The 21,591-nt window shown below is 41.9% G+C and overlaps 1 protein-coding gene across 50 annotated transcripts in view; it reads left to right on the forward strand.

Moving 5' to 3' along the window:
• LOC117246674 (ankyrin-3-like) overlaps positions 1–21,591 on the forward strand; it is a 235,944-nt gene that overhangs the window by 200,048 nt on the left and 14,305 nt on the right. For 15 of the 50 annotated variants that reach the window (XM_078163060.1, XM_078163045.1, XM_078163061.1 and 12 more), the window contains 5 exons: positions 1,143–7,433; positions 11,774–11,848; positions 14,699–14,830; positions 15,081–15,224; positions 20,741–20,764. In XM_078163060.1, coding sequence (XP_078019186.1) covers positions 1,143–7,433; positions 11,774–11,848; positions 14,699–14,830; positions 15,081–15,224; positions 20,741–20,764 — 6,666 coding nt within the window. Of the gene's footprint in view, positions 1–1,142; positions 9,018–11,773; positions 11,849–14,698; positions 14,831–15,080; positions 15,225–20,740; positions 20,765–21,591 lie in introns of all 50 variants that reach the window. The other 35 variants (XM_078163069.1, XM_078163072.1, XM_078163071.1 and 32 more) reach the window with 8 other exon arrangements.

A 21,591-nucleotide genomic window follows, 5' to 3' on the forward strand; every position in this document is an offset into this window, starting at 1 on the left:
TAGATGTGACTTACTTAATGTAATAAATGCACATTTTCTCATCCTACATAACATGCACTGTCCACATGCCTGTTTACAACATGGTACATATTTTTGCATGGGTCAGTGAGTGATTTTTGTGCTGTGCTTGCCCACGTTGTGAGTTGTACTTCTTCTGGGTTTGTTTGGTTGATTTCCACTGCTGAGTTTTTACAAGTCCAAATGCAGCAACATCAAAATTTTTCTTTGACTTGCCCACGCAATGTGAAAGGCATTTGGCAGGGAGGTCAAAGTGAAATTTTCTGTATTTTCCATTTGTCCCCTCTGAGTTTAAAGCTCTTTTTGGCTTTGTGATGACGGAGCAGCTTTTTGTGGGACAAACATGCATGTTAGGAGATCCTGAGTTTGGCTTTCTTTCAGGTGTTTGTTTTCAGTTTTTCACACACTGCTTGTCACCAGTTTTTATTGATCCTGCATGACAAAATGGGCCAAAACGCAGGTCTTGGAAAACACATTTTGTCATATTTTGTTTGTTACATAATAAAAGGAAAATGGAAACTACTGCAGCCCTTGGCTCTGTTGTCTAAATTGTCTTTGGGGAATCTGTCATTATGTAATTTTTTTTGGACCAAACAGATAAAAGGCACTTTAAAAAGCAGATTGAAATTAGAGCCAGAATTCATACGCTGATTTTAGAATATCTGAAGTCCAAAGAGAGAAGTTGTTTTTGTGTTAATCCTGGTGCATTTGTCTTACCATTTTTCTGTTGTCAGTTGTTATTCTACGCCATCGTCTTTTGGAATTTTACTTTGCTGCTGTATGTGCTTGGTTCAGTTTATTCATTATGTTGTTGTTGCTGTTGTTGTTGCTGTTTGAGTCATGTCCCAATCCTGAATCACACAGGAACACAACTGTTTTTTTTCATAACTCCATCTTCAGTCAATACTCAAATATCAGCACTTCATAAAACTGCTGTTTTTCCTTCCTTGATACCAGGACTGCGTCACTGACCAACTCTTCCTCCTCTGATCTCTTCTTTTTTCATATTTTTTTCTTCCTTTTCCTTTCCCAACATAATTTTCTGTTACCTTTACTATTCCACATTCTTTTTATTATTTTTTTCCATTCCTTCTTTGTCATTGTTTCTACAAAATCATCTGAAGAAACAGCACTCGAACGAAGCACAGCAGCAAGAACACTGCCTGCTGGTTACCCTCACAAACCTGTCTTTCCAACCAGACCTTACCCACCATGGTCGACTGCTCCTATTACCGTCCCTGGCCAAACAAGGCTCGTCGGAGTGGGGGGTTCCCTCACCTCTACCGATTCACCGGCAGGCTCACCAGCTGCTTCTCCATTGAAAACTACTTGGCCCCTTTCCTCCCCATCACCTGCATGCCCCGCAACTATCAAGGCTACCTTGGGAGCTCCACCACCACCACCACCACCACCTACTGTGTCATCCCCAGCTAAATCACTTAGCGACCTGACATCCTCATCCCCCATCAGGTCTTACAGGACTATGCCTTCACCCATTAAAACCGTTGTCCAGCTGGGCCAGTACCCCGTTCAGGGGTCTGCCAGCCTTGTGTCCTCTGGAAGCCCAGTTAAACCTGCCACAGATCCAGCATCTATCAAAAGCCTTGCTTCGGCATACACATCAAGGACTTCCCCTCTTCACTCAATACCCAATGGTTCTATACCAGAGAGGTCACCAGCTTCAGTCACTGCTCCAGCATCGCCAAAGACACCTTACAGCATGTACAATTCTAATCTGCCTTTTAAAACTGCCCTTGGGTCCACAGTTGCGACAGATGCAGGTGCACCCAATCTTTCTCCTGTTAAGAGCATCTCCAGCCTGTCCTCTTTGAAAACCTCTGTAGATTCAACACTCTCATCCAGAGGAGGGAGGACATCTCTGTCATCTCTCTCCTCAACTGGGCAGACAACCATTGCTTCCTCAGAATTGTCCATGATGAACGGATCGCTCTCGCCTGTTAAATATCCATCATCCTCCTCCACGCCATCCTCTCCTTCTTCTCGGCATCTCACAGAGAGAAGTAGCAGCCTTCAGGAGAGGATCCTGGCCACCACCCAGGCTGCAACCTCCAGTGTCAGCGCAGCCATAAATGAAGCTATAGACTCATATTCTGTGTCAGGCTATGGCACTCTTAGATCGCTGTCCTCCTCGCGTAGATCTGCAGCTCCAAGCTCTGCTTATGGTTCTCTGAGATCTGGAGCTGCCTCCTCCAGCTCTGCAGTTTCTTCTAACACAGTGACTGTACCTGTGTACTCGTTAGTCAACGTCATTCCAGAGACCCCTGTCAAACCAGGGCCAGGGTCTCTCAAAATGGCACTGCCTGATTCTTCTCGTGCCTCGTCCTCGTCTTCTTCCTCTTTGTCTACCTGTGTTACCGCATCAAAAATAAAGTCCCAACTTAAATCCCCTCCGTTTATCACACCACCCATCATCCACCCAACTGGAACTTCCAACCAGGAGATACTAAAAGATGTAGCAGACATGAAAGAGGATCTGATCAGAATGACAGCTATCCTACAGACAGACACACAGACAGCAGTTAAAACTGTCCAAACATCACATACTGGCACTCCTAAAGAGAGCAAGTTAGAGGATGAGGAGCCTTTTGCTCTAGTGGAGAAAGTGAAAGAAGATTTAGTGAAAGTCAGTGAGATATTACAGAAAGATATCAAGAGTGAAGCTAAGGCCATTGCAGGTAGAGAGAGAGTCTCAGAGGATGAATGGGAGGAATTTTCCAAAGATGAGATCGAGGAGGCACAAAGAAGTGCCCTCTCAGATTATTACCCTCCCTTTGATGAAAACACCCTCCTGCTCAAGCAGCAGTCCATGTCAAGCAAAGACTTAGAATTGGCTAAAGTAGTAGATTTTCTAACAAATGACATTGGCGCGAGCTCTCTCTCCAGAATAGCTGAGTTAAAATGTAAGTACGAGGAGGAGGCAAAGAGGGAGGGGGAAGGGGAAGAGAAACAGAAACGTGTTCTTAAACCATCTATGTCAATACAAGAGCACAAACTCAAAATGCCTCCACCAGTCTCAGGCATGCTCAGGTCTCCCTCAGAGAAGGATCTAAGCAAACTTGCTGAATCATCATATCAGGGGACGGACACTATTTTGGAGTCACCCGAGGACCTGTCCCATGAGCAGGATAAGAGTCCGCTGTCAGACAGCGGGTTTGAGACCAGAAGTGAAAAGACGCCCTCTGCTCCTCAGAGTGCAGAGAGTACAGGACCTAAGCCTTTATTCACAGATTCACCCATCCCTCCCTGTGTTACAGAGACCAGGACCGAAGTGGTCCATATTAGGAGCTATGAGCAGCCTGATGATCTGTGTGAGCCTGCACTCATGGAGGAGACTGCATCTGTTCTTCCTCCAGTAGAGCCAGAGGCAGCTTCAGTAAGCTCCACGAAAGCCATACAGATGAAAATGCCAGAAGAGGACTCAATGATTAACAAAAGTGTGTGTCTTAAAGAGGAAACTCATATAACTACTACTACTAGAATGGTCTATCACAAGCCCCAACTGACTGATGGTGCAGAGATTTTAGAGGAAGGTATGTCAGTAAGGGATATCATGAAAGCTTTCCAGTCAGGTAGGGACCCATCTAAAGAACTGGCAGGACTTTTTGAGCACAAAGCTAGCCAGGATTCTGTCAAAGGCGATGAGTTGACTCCTAGATTTCTTGACAGAGACATTAAATCCAAACCTAAAGTGGAAAGGATAATAGAGGTTCATATCGAAAAGGGCCACAGCACAGCAGAGCCGACTGAGGTTATTATCAGGGAAACCAAGAAACACCCTGAGCTTTATGTCTACAAAGGGGACCATGGAATTAAGGAGCTTACTGATTACGATGAGGCCCAACAGGAAGAGGAGGAACTTACTGCAGAAGAATCCCTACCCTCCTTCCTAGAAACATCTCGCGTTAACACCCCAGTGTCACAGGAGGAGGACAGTCGCCCAAGTTCTGCCCAGCTGATGGCGGATGATTCATATAAAGCCCTGAAACTACTGAGCCAACATTCCGTAGAATACTGTGATGATGAACTATCAGAAATCAGAGGCGAGTCGTATAGATTTGCTGAGAAAATGCTCCTGTCAGAGAAACTTGACACATCATCGCAGTCTCACTCTGACACAGAGGATTCAGCTATAGCAACTGACAAGAACCGCCACCAAGTTTCTGAGGAGAGCGGTAGCCGCGGCACAGAAAGTCAGCAGTATGGAAGCCCCAAAAGAGAGTTTGGTTCCAAGTCATCAAAAGATGGCTCCCCTATATCTGGTAAATTTGTGCACAGGGATGAACCATCTCAGTTTGATAAGGTGACAGTGCTTCATTACTCCACAGAGCAGGGCAGTCCCAAACATGCTGTTTGGATGCGATTTACAGAGGATAAACATGACAGGAGCAGGGATAAGCTTCTCTATGAGGATAGGGTGGATCAAACTGTAAAAGAAGCTGAAGAAAAACTCAGTGAGGTATCACAGTTCTTCCGTGACAAAACAGAAAAGCTCAATGATGAGTTGCAGTCCCCTGAGAAAAAGCCTGTAAGACGAGAGCCAAAGGAACCAAGGTCCTGGCCTAGCTCAGTCTGCAGTACCCCTGAGAAAACACAGCAGAAACCTAAAGCAGAAGAGGTCTTCAGTACAAGTAAACTCAGGGAGCCTTCTGTTGGTAAAATGTTTGGTAGCACCACTACGGCTGAAAAGAAAAGTTCTAGTTTACCAAGCAGTCCGCAGAAAAGCAGGCTCCCTCATATCAGTGAGGATAAAAGTAAACAACAAACTAAAACCAGTGAATCAGAACCTTCTTCTCCCTCTCATGTAAAATCAACATCCAAAGTCAGTGCAGTGAGGATGAAGTTTGAATCTGAGGCTCAAAAACAAAGTCAGTCTAGTCCAACCAAAATCCCCCCTCCAGTGCAGCCAAAACCTTCAATAAAGAAATTACAGGAAAGCAAACTTCCTGTTTATCAGTTTTTTGCAGGAGGAAAAACATCACAAGTATCTGAAACATCAGAAGAAGTAAGCCCGAAAAAGGATGTTGAGAAGGACACAGACACCAGTAAACCTGCTTTATCACCTACATCTAAAAGCCCAAAATACACAGGAGACAAGTCGCCAAACAAAAATATCCCAGAGCCCTTGTTACAAAGACAAATAAGTGAAACTGAAACTCACAAAGCCACTACTACAGGGAAAGATGTCCCTTCCACAGTTACTCAGGAAATAAAAGAAAGCAATAAAGATCAGAAAGTCCAGGCACCTGTTGCTAAAGAAACAACTAGACTAGTAGAGAAAGATAGTGATGCTAAAAAGAGCCAACAAGTGACAAAAAGTGAGTCTGCTTCCAAAGAAGTAATAGCTGAAGTATCAAGAAAAGAGACAGACGAACCCCTTAACAAAAACCTCAGAAAAAAGGCAGAATCCCAAATTCCTGTAAGAACGTCTTCTACTTTAGATAATGACCTCACAAAGAAACAGACAATAGCTAAACCCTCACAGATACCCACATTAGCAAAGAGCAAAATACAGACAAGTCTTGAGACAACTCCAAAAAAAACAGATTTGACTTTTGAAATTCTAGATAATGCACCCAAAGATTCAAACTCCAATAATCTTCCCAGCCCAATAGACACACTGGAGAAAGTCATAACCCCTCCAGCTGCTGCAACAACCAAAGAGAACTTTAAGGGCATCAAAACATTACCTGTTTATGTCAGTGTCCAAGTGGGAAGGCAGGGAGAGAGGGAGGCCAAAGGGACACTGTATACAGTCAAACAGAAATCAAGCTCAGCACTCAGCCCCATAAGCCCTGATGATGACACACTAGAACAGGTTTCTTTCATCGATAGCTCAGGGAAAAGCCCCCTTACGCCAGAAACCCCCAGCTCTGAGGAGGTCAGCTATGACCTCACGTCCAGGACCCCTGATGGCTTTATGGGATTCATGCCAGGGAAACCAAGCCCAATCATGGAGGTCTCTGAAGAATCAGAGGAAGATGACCAAAGCAAAGTTGTTTTCTCTTTTAAAGAGGTCCTGCCAGAACGCAAAACTAGTGTTGACACCACCAAAGCAGACCTGGCTAACGCTAATGAGCAACAAACAAAAAGTAATGATAACCAGCAGGAATTAACTTACAATTTGAACCAGGAAGAAACAACAGCCATTGTCAGGCAGGATGAGATGACAGAGCTGGAGCAGCAAGAGGCCTCCAAAGACAAAGGTATTGCTTATATTGAGTTTCCTCCCCCTCCTCCTCTGGACTCTGCTTCAGAAATGTCAGACCCAGAAAGGAAAGGTTCCTGTGCCTCTTCAGAGACTGAGACTGAAATGATGGAAGTGAACTTACAGGAGGAACATGACAAGCATCTGCTGACCGAGCCAATTATACGTATACAACCCCCTTCCCCAGTGTCCCCGGGGGAAGATGACAGTCAGTCAAATGATGAAGATGATGAGTCAATGTTCCAACCAATTCCTTGTAAGAAATTCACTTCCAAAATTCCTGATGAGGGGGAGGAGGAGAAGAGGAGTGAGAAGGAAAAGGCATCGAAGCCCAAAAAACATGACAAAAATGGAAACAACAAAGAACCTAATGGTGAGACAAATGGCTCCAATGGTTCTAAAGGTTCTAATGGCAAAGGAGAGGACTATGAATATGAACAAAATGGAAATGACCAGTCAATAACAGACTGTTCCATAGCCACAACGGCTGAATTTTCTCATGACACAGACGCAACAGAGATAGACTCCCTAGATGGATATGAACTTCAGGATGAGGATGATGGTCTGTGTGAGCAGGCAGATTTACGGCTGTTTGGTCTTCCAGACAGCCGGAGAGATGTATGGGCGACAGACACATTTAGGTCTACTGACCGCTCTTTTCCTCAGACCAAACTGGAAGTTATTGAAGAGGAGAAAACCCCAGAGGAATGTCAAAAGGACACTCTCAAAAAAGATACACCCTCAAATGGTGGAATACCTGACGCTGTTAGTAAGGATGGGGACATAAGTCAGGAACAAAACCAGTCAAAGAAAGAGGGATTTTCAGACACTTACTTTAGCTATAAATTAGAAGAGGAGTTTAATTCTCCTTTTAAGACTGTTGCCACTAAGGGGCTGGACTTTGACCCCTGGCCCAGTAAAGGTGGAGAAGAAGAAGTTGTTGACATGGGAGGGACACGGGGAAGCAATGGTGAGCCTAAGCCTTTTGGACTGGCAGTGGATGACCAGTCTCAGGCCACAACACCAGACACTACCCCAGCCCGAACGCCAACGGACGATAGCACGCCGACGAGCGAGCCAAACCCATTCCCCTTCCATGAAGGGAAGATGTTTGAGATGACACGCAGTGGTGCGATTGACATGAGCAAGAGGGACATGGTGGAGGAGAGGCTCCAGTTTTTTCAGATTGGTGAGCATTACTTCTCGGCGGGCAGGTACAGGGTCAGGGACTTAGAGGTGGATGCCTCATCACAACACATGGATCAGTTTAACACTCAGGATCCCACAGGTACCTTAACAGTCCCGCAAGTCTCCATTCAGACTACCACTGTCCAGCTAGAAATATCAAATGCAGCTGGCAGTTATACCACATGTAGAGACTCAACCTCCAACACTGAGCCTAAATTCTCCACTTTTAGAACAGGATTCAAGTTGTCATCTGATAAAACCTCTGATGCTTCAAATAGCAGTTCTAAATGTAAAATATCAGGCATCTTTGATCACTCGAATGACATAACCTCAGGAACAACTGTAGATACTTCTTATTCTGTAACCTCAAGCGATACAGGTTATTGTACTTTTGATACGTCAGGCATGACAGCTAACTATTTGAATAATAGACCATCAGCCATCACAGATTATTATGCAGATCACAGAATTCTTTCAGGTAAATCCAACCAATTGGCTTGGACGTCAGGAAATCACACTTACTTCCAAAGCACAGATTGTTCTTCCACACCTTCACAACAAATCAGCGATCCCCAAACATGGAGCAGCAATACCAGTAGCAACATCCCTGACTCCCATTATGTTCACTCAGACGGCATGCAGGCTGGCAGTATTGTGTTCAACTTGTTGTCTTCTTCTGGACCTACTCAGCAGGAAGTCAGCAGGATAGAAGCATCCTTCAGCCAGCTAGAAGAGAACAGCAAGGAAGGCAGGATTCATACTAATGTAGCAATAACAAACACAGGAGCCAAAGAGGTCAAAGGCAAGATATGCAAGTCCAGGTTACCAGTGAGGGCGCCCAACCACAAACTATGCAGTCAAAGTCAGCCAATCGTGAAAGACAATGTTGATAAATTCCTAGTCAGGAAACGTGCAATGCATATTGTCAGGGAAAGATTAGATCCTTTTGCAAATGTATTTCCTAAATCTAGAATCCCAGTAATGAAAGCCATGAAATACTCTTGTTTCAAAGAGCAGAAGCAGGTTCAAGCTAAATCTGCGGTTAGTGATAGAAACATTAAAACTGCCAAGGGTAATAAACAGCTAACGAAAGGCAGAGCTAACACTGAACATAGAAACAGTACAGCAAAAATCCCAATTAGAAGTAGCAAAAATGAGACAAGGAGAAAAAACAGTGCAGTGGTCTCAAAAAGCGTTAAAACAAGGTCGGTCAATAGCCAGGCAGCCAAACGTTTGGACCAGACCATTCCCAAGGAGGCTGAAAGAAAGTTAGAGGGGAAAACACTGCCCACAGAGGACGAAGAGAGCTGCAGCCTCAGCACTACCAGGAACACTTCCTTGTCACAACCATCTAGAGCCTCTAGAAGTTCCTGCCCTTCACGCACCTCTACCTCCACCTCCACCAGCACCACCACATCAACACCATCTGCTAGAGATGTGAGAGCTGAGGTTGAGCAGGCCAGCAGTGAGAGGATGAGGAGGAGGAAGAGTAGGCGGACACTTGGAGGGGAGGAGCAAGAGCAGAAGGAGGAAGGGAGTCAGGTTGATCAACCAATCACGGCTCCTGTCACGGAGAACCAGACTAGTTTGTAAACTCTTTCTAAACACTTGATATACTTGATCTTTCTCTCTGAGATGCATGTAGCTGTTGTGGGTGCTTTGTGATGTGACTTTGTAAGTGTAGACGTCACTACTTCTTCTTCTTCTTCTTCTTCTTCTTGTCATTCTTGTTTTCTGTGTCCTGTGCTGTCTGGTTTAGACAAAGAGGTAAAGGCTAAGACATGGAGAATCGATGGCAGAATCAGGAATACTCAAAATTTGTCCCTAGATCAAGTAGACGTAACTGAATTTCATGCAGTTTGATGTTTAAGGTAAAGGGATGTCTATATATGTGCCAGGATAGTTGATTAATTACTTCATGGCTAGTGGGAGCTTTACTGTATTAATTTCTCTAGTGCACAGGAACTACAACTTCAATACCAGCAAACACTTCTTAGCTGTCAGTATTGGTTTGCAAGTAGGCCTAAGCACACTTGAGGGGCTTAGTTAAGACTGAGTATGCATTCCTTTCTATTACTGTGGCGGTCTTACAGGCTACCACACACATTCTCACTTTCGTTTCACACTACAGATCAAGTTAGCCTCACACTTCACCACATGTCACACCATTCACTTCCACCCTCGACATAATTACGACCTGAGATGTGAAAGATCGTTTGGGGAATTGTGACCTTGTGCTGTTTTGGTCTGCTTGCCTGGTTTGTAGAAATTATTTGGTGGTACTTTTGCTCTTTGACAACACTGTGAAAACAATTCATCAGAGCTGAACTTGACAATCAGATAGTTGTCAGCTGCACAGGAGTTTGTCAGTGTAGTCAGTCAGTAAAAAACTTAGTGCAGCTGGATTACTTTTGATTTCAAGTTGAAGCCATGAATTGCTTTTATCAGTGGAAGGGAATGTTGCCTGATGGTAGATCGTTTGTTGTTAGTGATGTGCTACAAAACTCTTAAACTCTTCTCTACTAATACTACTGAACATCAAACGTTTTAGTGTGAAAATGTGATTTTTGGTTTTCCTTTTCTGGCCTCACAGATCCTCAAGCTTTCAGTTTTTACGTCCTATTATCAGTTGTCTCACTGATTCTTCAATAGTGCTAGTCTTGAAGTAGATACAGCAACAATTAGATGAAATTATTTTATATTTTCTTTATGTTAACTTAGTTTTCTTTGTTAGGCAGAGTGTGTCAGTTTATGCTATTGTAGTCCTCTTTATGTCCCATCTAAAGGGCATATCTGCGTTTTCCAAGGCTTAGTAATTAAGAGAAAATTCATATAATATAGTCCTATAGAGAGTTTATTGTAAAACCAAAAGGAATAGTTAGGCATTTTGGGAAATATACGTATTTGTCCTGGTGATAGACTGTATAAAATAATGGATGTAGCCACCGTGACATAACCCACTGGTTTTTGGACTCTGTTTTGAAGCCTCAAGTTTGGCATTTTGGCTGTTGCCATCTTGGATTTTTGAATCAAGAGGTGATTTGTGGACAAGAGTGTGGATATAACACTAGTTTGCTTAGCTTGGTGCATTTACAGTCTTTGGTCAGTTGTGGTAATATTAATGCTAATTTTTGCTAGTGAAAACGGGCATAAAACCATTAAAACAAAATGTACTTTACAGAAAAAGTAAACATCTGACTTCTTAGAGACTTTGTTTTTAGGTACAACAGAATGCTAAACAAGACTTTTTAGATGACCAAAATGTAACAATTAACTCTCATGCAAAAGCTAAAATGGTGACAGCTACGGCTACGCCTATCAGAATCCAGGGTTACACCATGGTTAAGTTACCTAGCCAACATTGTTGCTGTGATAGTAACTTGTCAACAGATAGCACAGACTTGTCACTCAGAAGGGCCACGTCTTTAATTATGCATAACTTTAAGCCTTAATGATACTTAAACGGATTGATTATGGATGAGATATTTAAATATTATCCCCACCCATGTTTATTTCTGTTGTTAAGTTGGATATTTTAACATGTAGTCTATGGGGATTGACATGCTTTTGGAACCAGCCCCAAGTGGCCATTAGAGGAACTGCAGTTTTTGGCACTTTCACATTCCCAGAAGTTACCTCTCAGTCCTGGCTAAGAAAATTATCTGACACATAAACCCACATGAAACTACAACTTTTTTGTTTGTTTTTACACTGGTTTTTCAATGGATTAAACAAATAAATGTAACATGTTAATCAGTGAGCTTTAGCGATGCTGGTAGGCAGATTTCCTTTTACTTGTGGACAGAGCCAGGCTGGCTGTTGACCCCCATTTCCAAGGAGAGGGGTATTGATCTCCTTATTTAATTCTCAGCGGGCAGAAGTGTAGCACATTTCCCAAAATGTCAAACTACTGTTTTTAGCAAGCATCCATTATCCAAACTGAATCACTGAGGAGAGTCTGGCCAGAAAAAATGTGTTTTTGTTTTTTTTTTTCTTTTTTTCCAGAGGTAAGACCTGGGACAGTGAGCTAAAGTTAGTCTTTGTGTTTGTTCAGTCGCCAACACTACGGGTAAATGAAAAAAGACAAAAACTCATTTTAATTAAACAGGTATTCATTAACTGCCTATGTAGGAGGTCTTCTGGTTAAACCACATTACTGTCAAAAGTCTGAAACAGACAAACTTTCAGTTCACAATCCCAATCTGATTCTTTTATCATTGATTTTGTAGGAGACATTTTCTATTTCTCTTACTGAGAACCACATGAAATTAATTTGGGGGTCGTTGTCATAATTTCATGTTAACTGTTTGTGTCCTGCCCTTCCCTGCCTCCTCGACACAGGCCCTCAGAGTCCCTGTGAGAGAACAGACCTCCGCATGGCAATAGTAGCCGACCACCTTGGACTCAGCTGGACTGGTGAGTCTACACACATCTCAGAATCAAGCATGAAGCGATGAAAGAGTACCATCTTTATTATGTGCAGTGAGGAACACCTGAAATGATCTTCTCAATCATCCTCTTATGATAACAATCAATGTATTCATCGATTTGACACCTGTCGTGCACAAAGAGGAGTCAGTGTATGAATTTTAAAGAACACCCACATATATGTTTGAATGAATGAGCTGGACTGAGCCCAATTCTCTAACCATTAGTTTAACAGTGTTTGTTGCCCTCTGGTGGACATATATTATACAGATATCTTAACTGAGCAGCACTGCAGTGGCATTCATAGTTAAATACATCAACGTCACTACATGTGATATGACATGGGAGTAGGAAAATTTGTCAAAACTTGGATTGCTTTTATTTTTTTAATAGAAATTTTTAAGTGTTGAGACACATTATTTGTCGGAGGGTTAAAAGCTGTATAGAGCAATAATGTGTTATTGACTTAAATGTAAAACACTTGCGTAACAGTATATATATATTATTTTATGTATCTCCATATTTGAGTATTTTAAGGAGCAACAGTAGGATGACATTAGGTTTATGTTGTATTTGAGTGCCGATAAGGGTGTGGCCTCTGCAGTTAAGTCCAAGCCTGACCACCTGCACTGCAGCACTGTCCCACGCCTGCCTGTCTGTGTGTCTGTGTGTGTGTGAGTGGGCGTCACCGTGTGTGTGCGCAGCAATCATGTGTATACAGGCGTCCATCTGAAGTGCATATGAGTGTGATTGTTGTGCGCCTGCCTGTCCGGTGCAGAGACTGAGTTAGTGCTCAGCAGAGAGAAGGAATCTAATCCATATTTAATGTGTGTTCCTGTTGCAGAGCTGCAGTGAACAATCTGCTGAACATTATGTTCTCGTGGTTTGAAATTTATAGCCAGCATGCTTGTCTCTACAAGCAGCACTTCACTGCTTCGTTAGCTGTTTGGCACAGTGTTATAATCGGTTAGTAACTGAGCATTGACACAAATCATGGGGATTTTTTTCAGCACCACAGTTTGATCAGATAACATGTCCTCACCCTCGTGTTTCATAAGCAGTCACGTTAAGCTTGTAGCACAAGACCGATCAGTTGGAAGGTGAATTATTACTGCTGCAAACCTGAAATCTAATTTACGATGTCTTTTCCGGCAAATTATTGTTACTGTTTTTCTGCATTTCTACCCATGAATCTGTCCCCTGTGGCAGCAACTTGTTTACACCACATCTGATGTGTCGGTCTGCAGCTTGTCATCAGATAACTAATTGTTTTCTAAAGTTTCTGCATTCGTGGAGGCATCTATGTGCTGTCACTCCCTTTTGTAGTGTTTGATTTTGGTTCTATCCGCAGAACCTGTCACTGATTGATAAATCACACTGCCTCATTGTCAGTGCAGACAGTTTTAAGAGAGGCTACTTCAATAGGAATGAGACTTTTACGCCCTGTGATGTGTAGCCTGGTTCAGACCAAAGATTTGCAACAAAACAAAATAATCTTAGAACACTGTGAGATAAAGCTGCAGCCATTGCTCCGTCCCAACTTGACTCGGGCCAGCTGATGTTGTCACCTGCAGCTTGGCTTGATTAGTAAGGCACATCACCTGTTTCAACAGCCAATCAGCTTGTAGCAAAATATGCTGGTTAAGTTGGCTTAAATGCTGTCAGCATTATCTGAAAACAGCCCTTCATCCCCACAGAGCCTGACTTTCGCCGTTGGTCTCTGTCCTCACATTGTCTGTCAGTGTCGGACACACACTCAAAAAATACAAAGTACTTTGTTGTTTCTTGTACCTGGAAATCCAGACTTAGAACAGAAGTTCAGAGTCGTTTCGCCATTAAGATCATACACAATCTTGTCTAGTTGCACTTGTATAAACTGGCAGGTTTTCAGAACACTGCAGACCAGTGCATTGCAAGCACTTGCATGGTTTTTGAGAAATTAGATATTGATATTGTGGCGGCAAAGTGATTCAGTGGTTAGAATTGTTGCCTCACAGCAAAAGGGTCCCTGGTTAGAACAAAGGGTGGGGGAGGCCTTCTATGTGGAGTTTGCATGTTCTCCCTGTGTCAGCGTGGGTTTCCTCCAGGTACTCCAGCTTCCTCCCACAGTCCAAAGACATGCAGGTTAACTGGTGACTCTAAATTGTCCGTAGGTGTGAATGTGAGTGTGAATGTTGTCTGTCTCTATGTGTCAGCCCTGTGATAGTCTGGTGACCTGTCCAGGGCGTTACCCCACCCCTCGCCCAATGTCAGCTGGGATAGGCTCCAGCCCCCCCACAGCCCCCAACAGGATAAGCGGTTACGGAGCATGAATGAATATTGTTATGTACATAATACAGCACATCTGAAATCAATTGTTTCTTTCCTTTTTTGCTTTGTCCCCCTCTCCACCTCTCTACACATTTTGAGTGTCATTCGTTTACCAAAAAAAGAGACAACATAAACAAAACACAAAGTTTAAGATGAATTTTAGTGAAAGCATTATTATTTTCAAAATTTCTATTGAGATTGCATTAAACTCGTTATAGTGATTCTTCATGCCGCGATAATCATGTAGTGAAAATCTCATGCCGTGCCCTAGTTTCAACATGTCTCGTTACATCTTTAGTCTTAACTAGGCTTTGGTGTCAAGGCCTGACCTGTTAAGCAACAAATGACTGCATCTTTTTACTGTTACTATGTTACTGTGTCTGACCTGTTTGTCTGTTTTGTGTAGATGAAGCCAAATCATCACTTAAACTGTGAACCAAATTTACCTTCGGGTACAAATAAAGTTACCTTACCTTACCTTTTTTCTTTCTCATGAAACGTGTTTCGTGGTGTGTGTTGCCGTTACAGAGCTGGCCAGGGAGCTGGATTTCTCTGTGGAAGAGATCAACTTCATCAGAGTGGAGAACCCCAATTCCCTGACAGCACAGAGCTTCATGCTCCTAAAGAAATGGGTGCACAGGGACGGTAAAAATGCCACAAGTAAGCTGTGTTTGTCTTTGTGCGTGTGTGTGTGTGCGCGCATATACTGTCATGTATATGTGAGGGAGATAAATGAATACGGCTGCTGTAGGTCATACTCAGGTCTTATTCTCCCTGCTGACACTCTGGTATATGAGAATACATATTTCAGTCGCTACCTTATGAAAACAGTAAATCAGCGTGACTGACAGAAGCTTTGTGGTGTTACAACATGACTGCAAATTAATTTCTCTGTGTCTCTCCTCTCCAGCGGATGCTTTAACTGCGGTGCTGACTAAGATCAATCGGTTGGATATTGTGACTTTGCTGGAAGGGCCCATATTTGACTACGGTAACATTTCAGGCACACGCTGCTTTGCCGATGATAACGCAGTATTCCCGGATCAGTCCGATGGTAAAGTGTAGCCCACCCTAGCTGAACTCTCAGTCTATCTCTCAGTCTGTCCCTTCACCCTTCTTCACCTCCTCTCTCAGCCAGATAGTCAGACTTACTGTGTAAACAAAGAACCAATCAGGCTTGACCAAACAATCGAAGTTAATTAGAATTGAACCAAAATGACTTGACGCTCCAGCAGGTTCATTGAGCTCATATCAGTTAATGAACCATCAGGTAGTGAGACCATTAGAGTCGTCCTTATTGAGCAGTCACCCCAGTCAGCTTGTTAGTTTTCCAACACTGGGCAGTGCAATTAATTTATAGCACTCAGTCATTGGAATGTTAATGGCAAGTGATAGATTTATGGGTGATTATTGATAATATATTTTTCTATAACAAATCTGTACCATTTTGGGTGCATGAGACTTTTTAGTATGTGTGACTGTTTTTGTAAACTGTTGAGAAGCATGATCCTGAAGCTGCTAATGAACTGGTGTCTCCGTCCCATCTGATAAATGTATTCATATAATCCTGTTGATAGTGAATGAAGCACATTTGTCAGATGGGTCAGGGCACCGCTTCATGTTTTGGTTCAACAATAGTTATGTTTATGTGTATGTTACTATCTAAGTATGGTTACAACACATTTCCCTTTGTCTATTTTTGCCGTATGCTGTTAGAAAATACATAAAAACATAATTATAACAACCAGTTTATAATGATGGCATGCTGGCTTTAAGCAGCATGGCGAGCCTTTCTCTCTCTCTAACTTTCTCTCTCTCCTCTGAAATGAAATTTAAATGTGGCAGCTCACAGTATTCTTTGATCGTGATGGACACAATGAGGGACATTTCAGAACTATGATTGATAGGTGATTAGAAAACAACAACAGTGTCACATGATCCTTCATATGTATAAACACCTTTGTTATACCAGAAGTGAAATCTTTAATGAGAGGGGCGAAGATGGCAAGAAGGGGTAGACCAGGGGTTGGCAACTTGTGGCTCTGGAGTCATATGTGGCTTTTTGGCCCCTCTCCAGTGGCTTTGACCAGAAAGAAAATATGGAAATGACTAATGCTTTTTTTTTTTAACATTATAATTTTCATTTATCAATGTTGTAAGCCTAAAGACACTCTTGCAGTCTCCAATTTTAAAATGTGATGCCTTTATACACGTTTCGTTTTCACACAAATAAAATGTGCATAATAAATCTACTGCCTGGCACCTTTTCCTCCAAATTTGCCAACCCTAAATAGCAGTGGGTAGTCTTGAGTCTCCCTAGCTGGTTAGCTATTGAAGCCAAATCCAGAAAAGTTAATGTCTTCGAAATAATATAGAGAATTGAGCAGTGCATGGACAGATTTGTTTGCTTTTCATTGCCAGCTCTGCAAAGTTAAAGTACCAAATAATAGAGGGAATCGCCTTGTTGTTTACAAATACTTTCGGGTAGAAAACCAGCAGAGTTTAGCTATATATATATATATATATATATATATATATATATATATATATATATATATATATATATATATCACATTTTTCACGTCACTATATCACCGTTTAGACTAATCTGATGTTTGTAAAATCTAGACAAGACTGTGTATGATCTTATCTATCTAACACAATGATTGAACAAACGTTACTATTTCTGTGTGCACGTTTTGTGATTAATAACATGGTTCTCGTAGATTAGCTGGGCTAACCGTTAGCTGTTAGCCGTTAGCGGTGTCTGTAATAACTCAGTAACTCAGCAAACGGTCCATGAAAAAAAATATTTTTTCCAGCGGATGTCTTAGTTACAACATGATTGAGCTAACTGGAGTAGTTTCATGTCGTATCCGACAACGGGAGGCTTTTAACAGATGACGTCCTGATGTTAGCTTTGCTGCTGCTGTTAGCTGTCCCTGTCAGCTGCAGCCACTGATGCTTTCTAGACATCGTGATTTCCCAAAACTGAATAAATACCACACACAGCAACACAAAACTGCTTTGCTAGCTCAATCATGTTGTAACTAAGATACCCGCTGGGAAAAAAAAAAATTCACAGACTGTTTATTGAGTTACTGAGTTATTACAGACACCGCTAATGGCTAACAGCTAACAGTTAGCCCGGCTAATCTACGATAACCATGTTATTAATTACAAAACATGCACACAGAAATAGTAATGTTTGTTCAATCATTATGTTCATAGACTTTACAAACATCAGATAAGTCGAAACGGTGATATAGTGACGTGAAAAATGTGAGATCTACATATATATAGCTAAGCTCTGCTGGTTTTCTACCTGGAAGTATTTGTAAACAACAAGGCGATTCCCTCTATTATAAATAGTGCCCTGCGCAGGAGCTGCCTTGTGGTAAAACGTAATAATAATTAGTAATTAATATAGGCTATTTTAGACTTAATAGGCTGTTTTACCTTTATTATAAGACTAAAATGTGTTTTACGGCTCCACACAGATTTTTTAAAATTATTTTTAGTTTAAAAATGGCTCTTTTGATAGTAAAGGTTGCCGACCTCTGGGCTAGACTGTAGTTGCCTAACATAGGAAGTGATGTTTTGTTGAGCATATGCAGCAGGTGAGGACATTGTCATTGGTTAAAAGTGCTCCACCAATTTAGCGTTGCGTTCTTGCAGCAGAACCAAGGATATCTTTCTTATTCCCTGCATTTTTCTTCATTGTTTAAACCAGGAGCCTACATTACCCACAATGCAACCTGATCACCCACAGTTTGTTCAAAGATTCTGACACATTTACATTTCTTCAGCTTTAATGAGGACCTACGTACACCCCTTGAAAATGACATCTACTCAGTGGTGGAGGACATTTACTCAAGTACAGCACATAAAGATACAGTATGCAACTTTTCCACATTACAGTATCATATGTGTAGTTAGGTTGTGTTCTTACATTGTCCTGTCAAACCAAGAGAAATATGTAATTTTATTCTAGGAAACTGTCCGTGCCATTTGGTCACCGTCCCCTGTCAGTGGTGTCATATCCTCAGACATGTTTCAGGGTTGTGGTTGTCTGCAGGAAGCTGTTATAAATTGACTTTTTATCTAGTTTTTAGCCACATTTTTACAATACACATTTTAGATCTTGGTCTTTTTAACTATATGCTTAACTGGATGAAGGATTTTAATCATTGGACGTCTGGATCTGAAGTTATCGGAAAAACATACTGACCAAACGTTAGCGGCAGCTCGGCTCTAGCTCCTGACAAGCCAAACAGCATCTAAGAAATACTGTTTTTTAAAGTGAAACTGCTTTATTTAGTGTTTTCACTGGTTTAAATCACCAGGGCTGTTTGTTTTGGAGAGGAGGAGTCCTATGCGGATAAATCAGCTCCCAGTAAAAACCTCTAGAACACACTTCTACTTCACTACATCTCACAGGGAAATATCGTACTTAGTCCAGTACATTTATCTGACAGCTTTAGTTACCACTTTACACATTAATATTTGATTTATAAATACAGTGTATAAAGTATTTAAAATTAGCTCAACCTCGACCAACTACAACACTAAAATGCTTCTTACAATGCATTTGTAGAAACAGTCATGTAATATATAACAATAAAATAATGGCAATAATGACCAACCTGCTGCATAATGAGCACTTTAATTTTGTACACTGCCACTGGGTCTGTAACCAGCATTTGATTTTTTTTTTCATTATTGTTCCTTTATTCATCAAGGAAGTTAAGAGCCCCTGAAAAATCTAATTATTTTCCTCAATCAGGGGATGAACCCGGTAGCCAGTGTAAGTCAGGAATTTTTGAGACAGACTTCTGAAATGGACCTCATTGCCAATCTGTCTAATTAGGTTTCTGAAAGTCATCTTAACACAGAGATCAGTGTCACGATTGTTTCAATAACTGGATCTTTTTGTGAAGATGATTTAAAATGAAACCGACATGTAACTGATGAAAAACAAAATGCATGGCTATGGCTTTGTGTGACGGGCTGCTGCTCTGATGTTGTTGGCTCACAGCGATAATACACTTCTAACACTCTTCAAACGGGTGGAGCCTTTTCAACACATGATGCACGAGTGTTTTTTGGCAGAGCACAGTTTGATGGATGGATGTGCTCCGTCTCAGATGACGCTCACAGATGGGTTGAAAATGAAACACCTTTTTCCAAAGTGTCCAGTGTATAATAATGCTTCTGTGTCACTGCTGTTAGCTGTACTGTACCTGTCATCTCCTGGTTCCTCCGAGCCTCCCAGCCTCTACGCTCCACTGTAGCTTCTCCTGCTTTGAGACCAGCAGACTGTCCGCCTCCTCCTACTCCTCTCTCCTCTCCTCCTGCTTCTGAGCGACTAACTCCTTCAGCATATTCCTTTGTCAGTGCTAAGCACCACTAACCAGCTTATTTCCACCAGTGGCTACCTTTTGCTAACTTCCCTGAGCTCAGGCTGACTAGAGTAAGACTGGAAGTACAACAGCGCCCCCTGTCAGCACAAGTTGTGTAGGGTGGTAGGAACCTTTAGCCTCTCCTGCCCTCCTCTGCACTAACTGGATGACATCTGCAGCTAACTAGCAGCACTAACTGTAACTTTGATGAGGACATCAAGGTCATGTCAGTATTATTTCTGGGAATGTGGGGTTTTAATGACCTGAAGAGGAGTTTATATTCTTAGATTATACAAGTTATACATGTGTTTAAGGGCTGAATCAGGTTTAATTTGACACAGCTTAAAATAATCCTATAAAATAAATCAAAGAGATTTAGTTTTTCTACAAAAGAATTATACTCATGGTAGAGTGGAGAAGTCTCAGTCTTAAGTTGTGTCCGAATTCCATACAAATTTTTGAGTTTGTAGGTTGTTAGGAGTACTCCAGTTGCACTGCTTTGACACTGACGCAATTAATAACAATAATAATAATAATAATGATAATGATAATTGTGCATTTTATTTACACCTTACAAGACACAGTTTAAAATAAACCAAAAAAACAACAACAAGCGGCAGGGTATCCATAGATCATAAATTCAAACCATTCTGTAATATACAATTCAAGTTAATAAAATGACTAGATAAAAAAAATCGTAGTTATAAATAACAGGTATAAAATCATTATAAAACCATTATCAGTGCAAGTCTCAATATGTGTGTCACCATTAAATCAGACCAAATATGGCAGCTTGAAAAAGTGTGTTTTCAGACGGGATTTGAAAGTGGAAATTCAGTTCATGACACTAATCAATCGGTGTACTGACTGAACGGTGACTGTACCTTTTTACACAGAGATGCCGCAATACCAACCCAATGCAGACCCTTCATTACGCTGGCTTTGCTTCTTTACACAAAATCAGCAGCACTGACATCATGCTGTCCCACTGTGTAATTTTGGATATCATGCCAACGTTGCAGCAGCAAAAGGCATGGCGGTTGTTATGTGTAACACAGCAGAATCGGCCTCGAGTGTGACATTTAACATACGTGTCGGATAGCGCTTTGTAAACAATAGAATTAGCGTAACATGACGATAACAATCATTTCTCATCCCTGTGATACAGTGGCTGATCTCCTCGGCTTTGAGGGTAAGGAGGTCCCAGACCTCACTGTCTTTCCAATTTGCGGACATTTTTGCTTGCTCTTGTTTTTTGTCAAGTTAGCTGCTAACTGCTATTAACTCCTCTATATATATATATAACACATATAACTCCTCATCAAAACGTCACCCCCGTCCCATCCTGCCGGCTCACACTGTTTACTCGGACGTCAAATAACAGCACAACATTCCTGCCCTGGACCTTACTGTCTCCCCAGTATGCTGACATTTCTGGTTGCTGTTTTTCTTTGTTGAGTTAGCTGCTAACTGCCACCACCTGCTTTTAAATCTCCTGGCAGTGTGTGTCACACATACAACTCCACATCAAAATGTCACCCATGCCTCATTCTGCTGGCTCGCACTGTTTACACGGACATCAGTTTGGCTCTGCCACTACCTCCAGCCAACAGCTTTGTCCCCCCCAAGGAAGACATATTACTTTAGTTAGCAGTGACGTTCCAAAAATGCAGTTTGATGGCTGAATCAAATGTTCTCATGACATATAGTACAAAATACATAATATATAGTATGTACTGTAAATAATTAGTATGTTGTATGGAATTGGGACACAGCAGCTTTTTTAGGCTTGCCAAAAATGTCTTGAGAGAGTGTGGGATTGTTCTGGGGAAGTTTGTTGTCCTAAGACCTCAGTATTTATAAAATCCTGGCTATGACCCGGCCTTTCAGTGTTCCCACTTCCCATCCTGCTTCTTCTTAGTTCTTCGCTCAAGAAACTCCAGACTTCTGAGAACCCAAATCCCGTCCTCATGAAGGACAAAGCCAGAATGTGAATTTTGCCTCCTTGTTTTCGCTCTA

The sequence above is a fragment of the Epinephelus lanceolatus genome, chromosome 21, assembly GCF_041903045.1.
Source record: "Epinephelus lanceolatus isolate andai-2023 chromosome 21, ASM4190304v1, whole genome shotgun sequence".
NCBI classification, from domain to species: Eukaryota; Metazoa; Chordata; class Actinopteri; order Perciformes; family Serranidae; genus Epinephelus; species Epinephelus lanceolatus.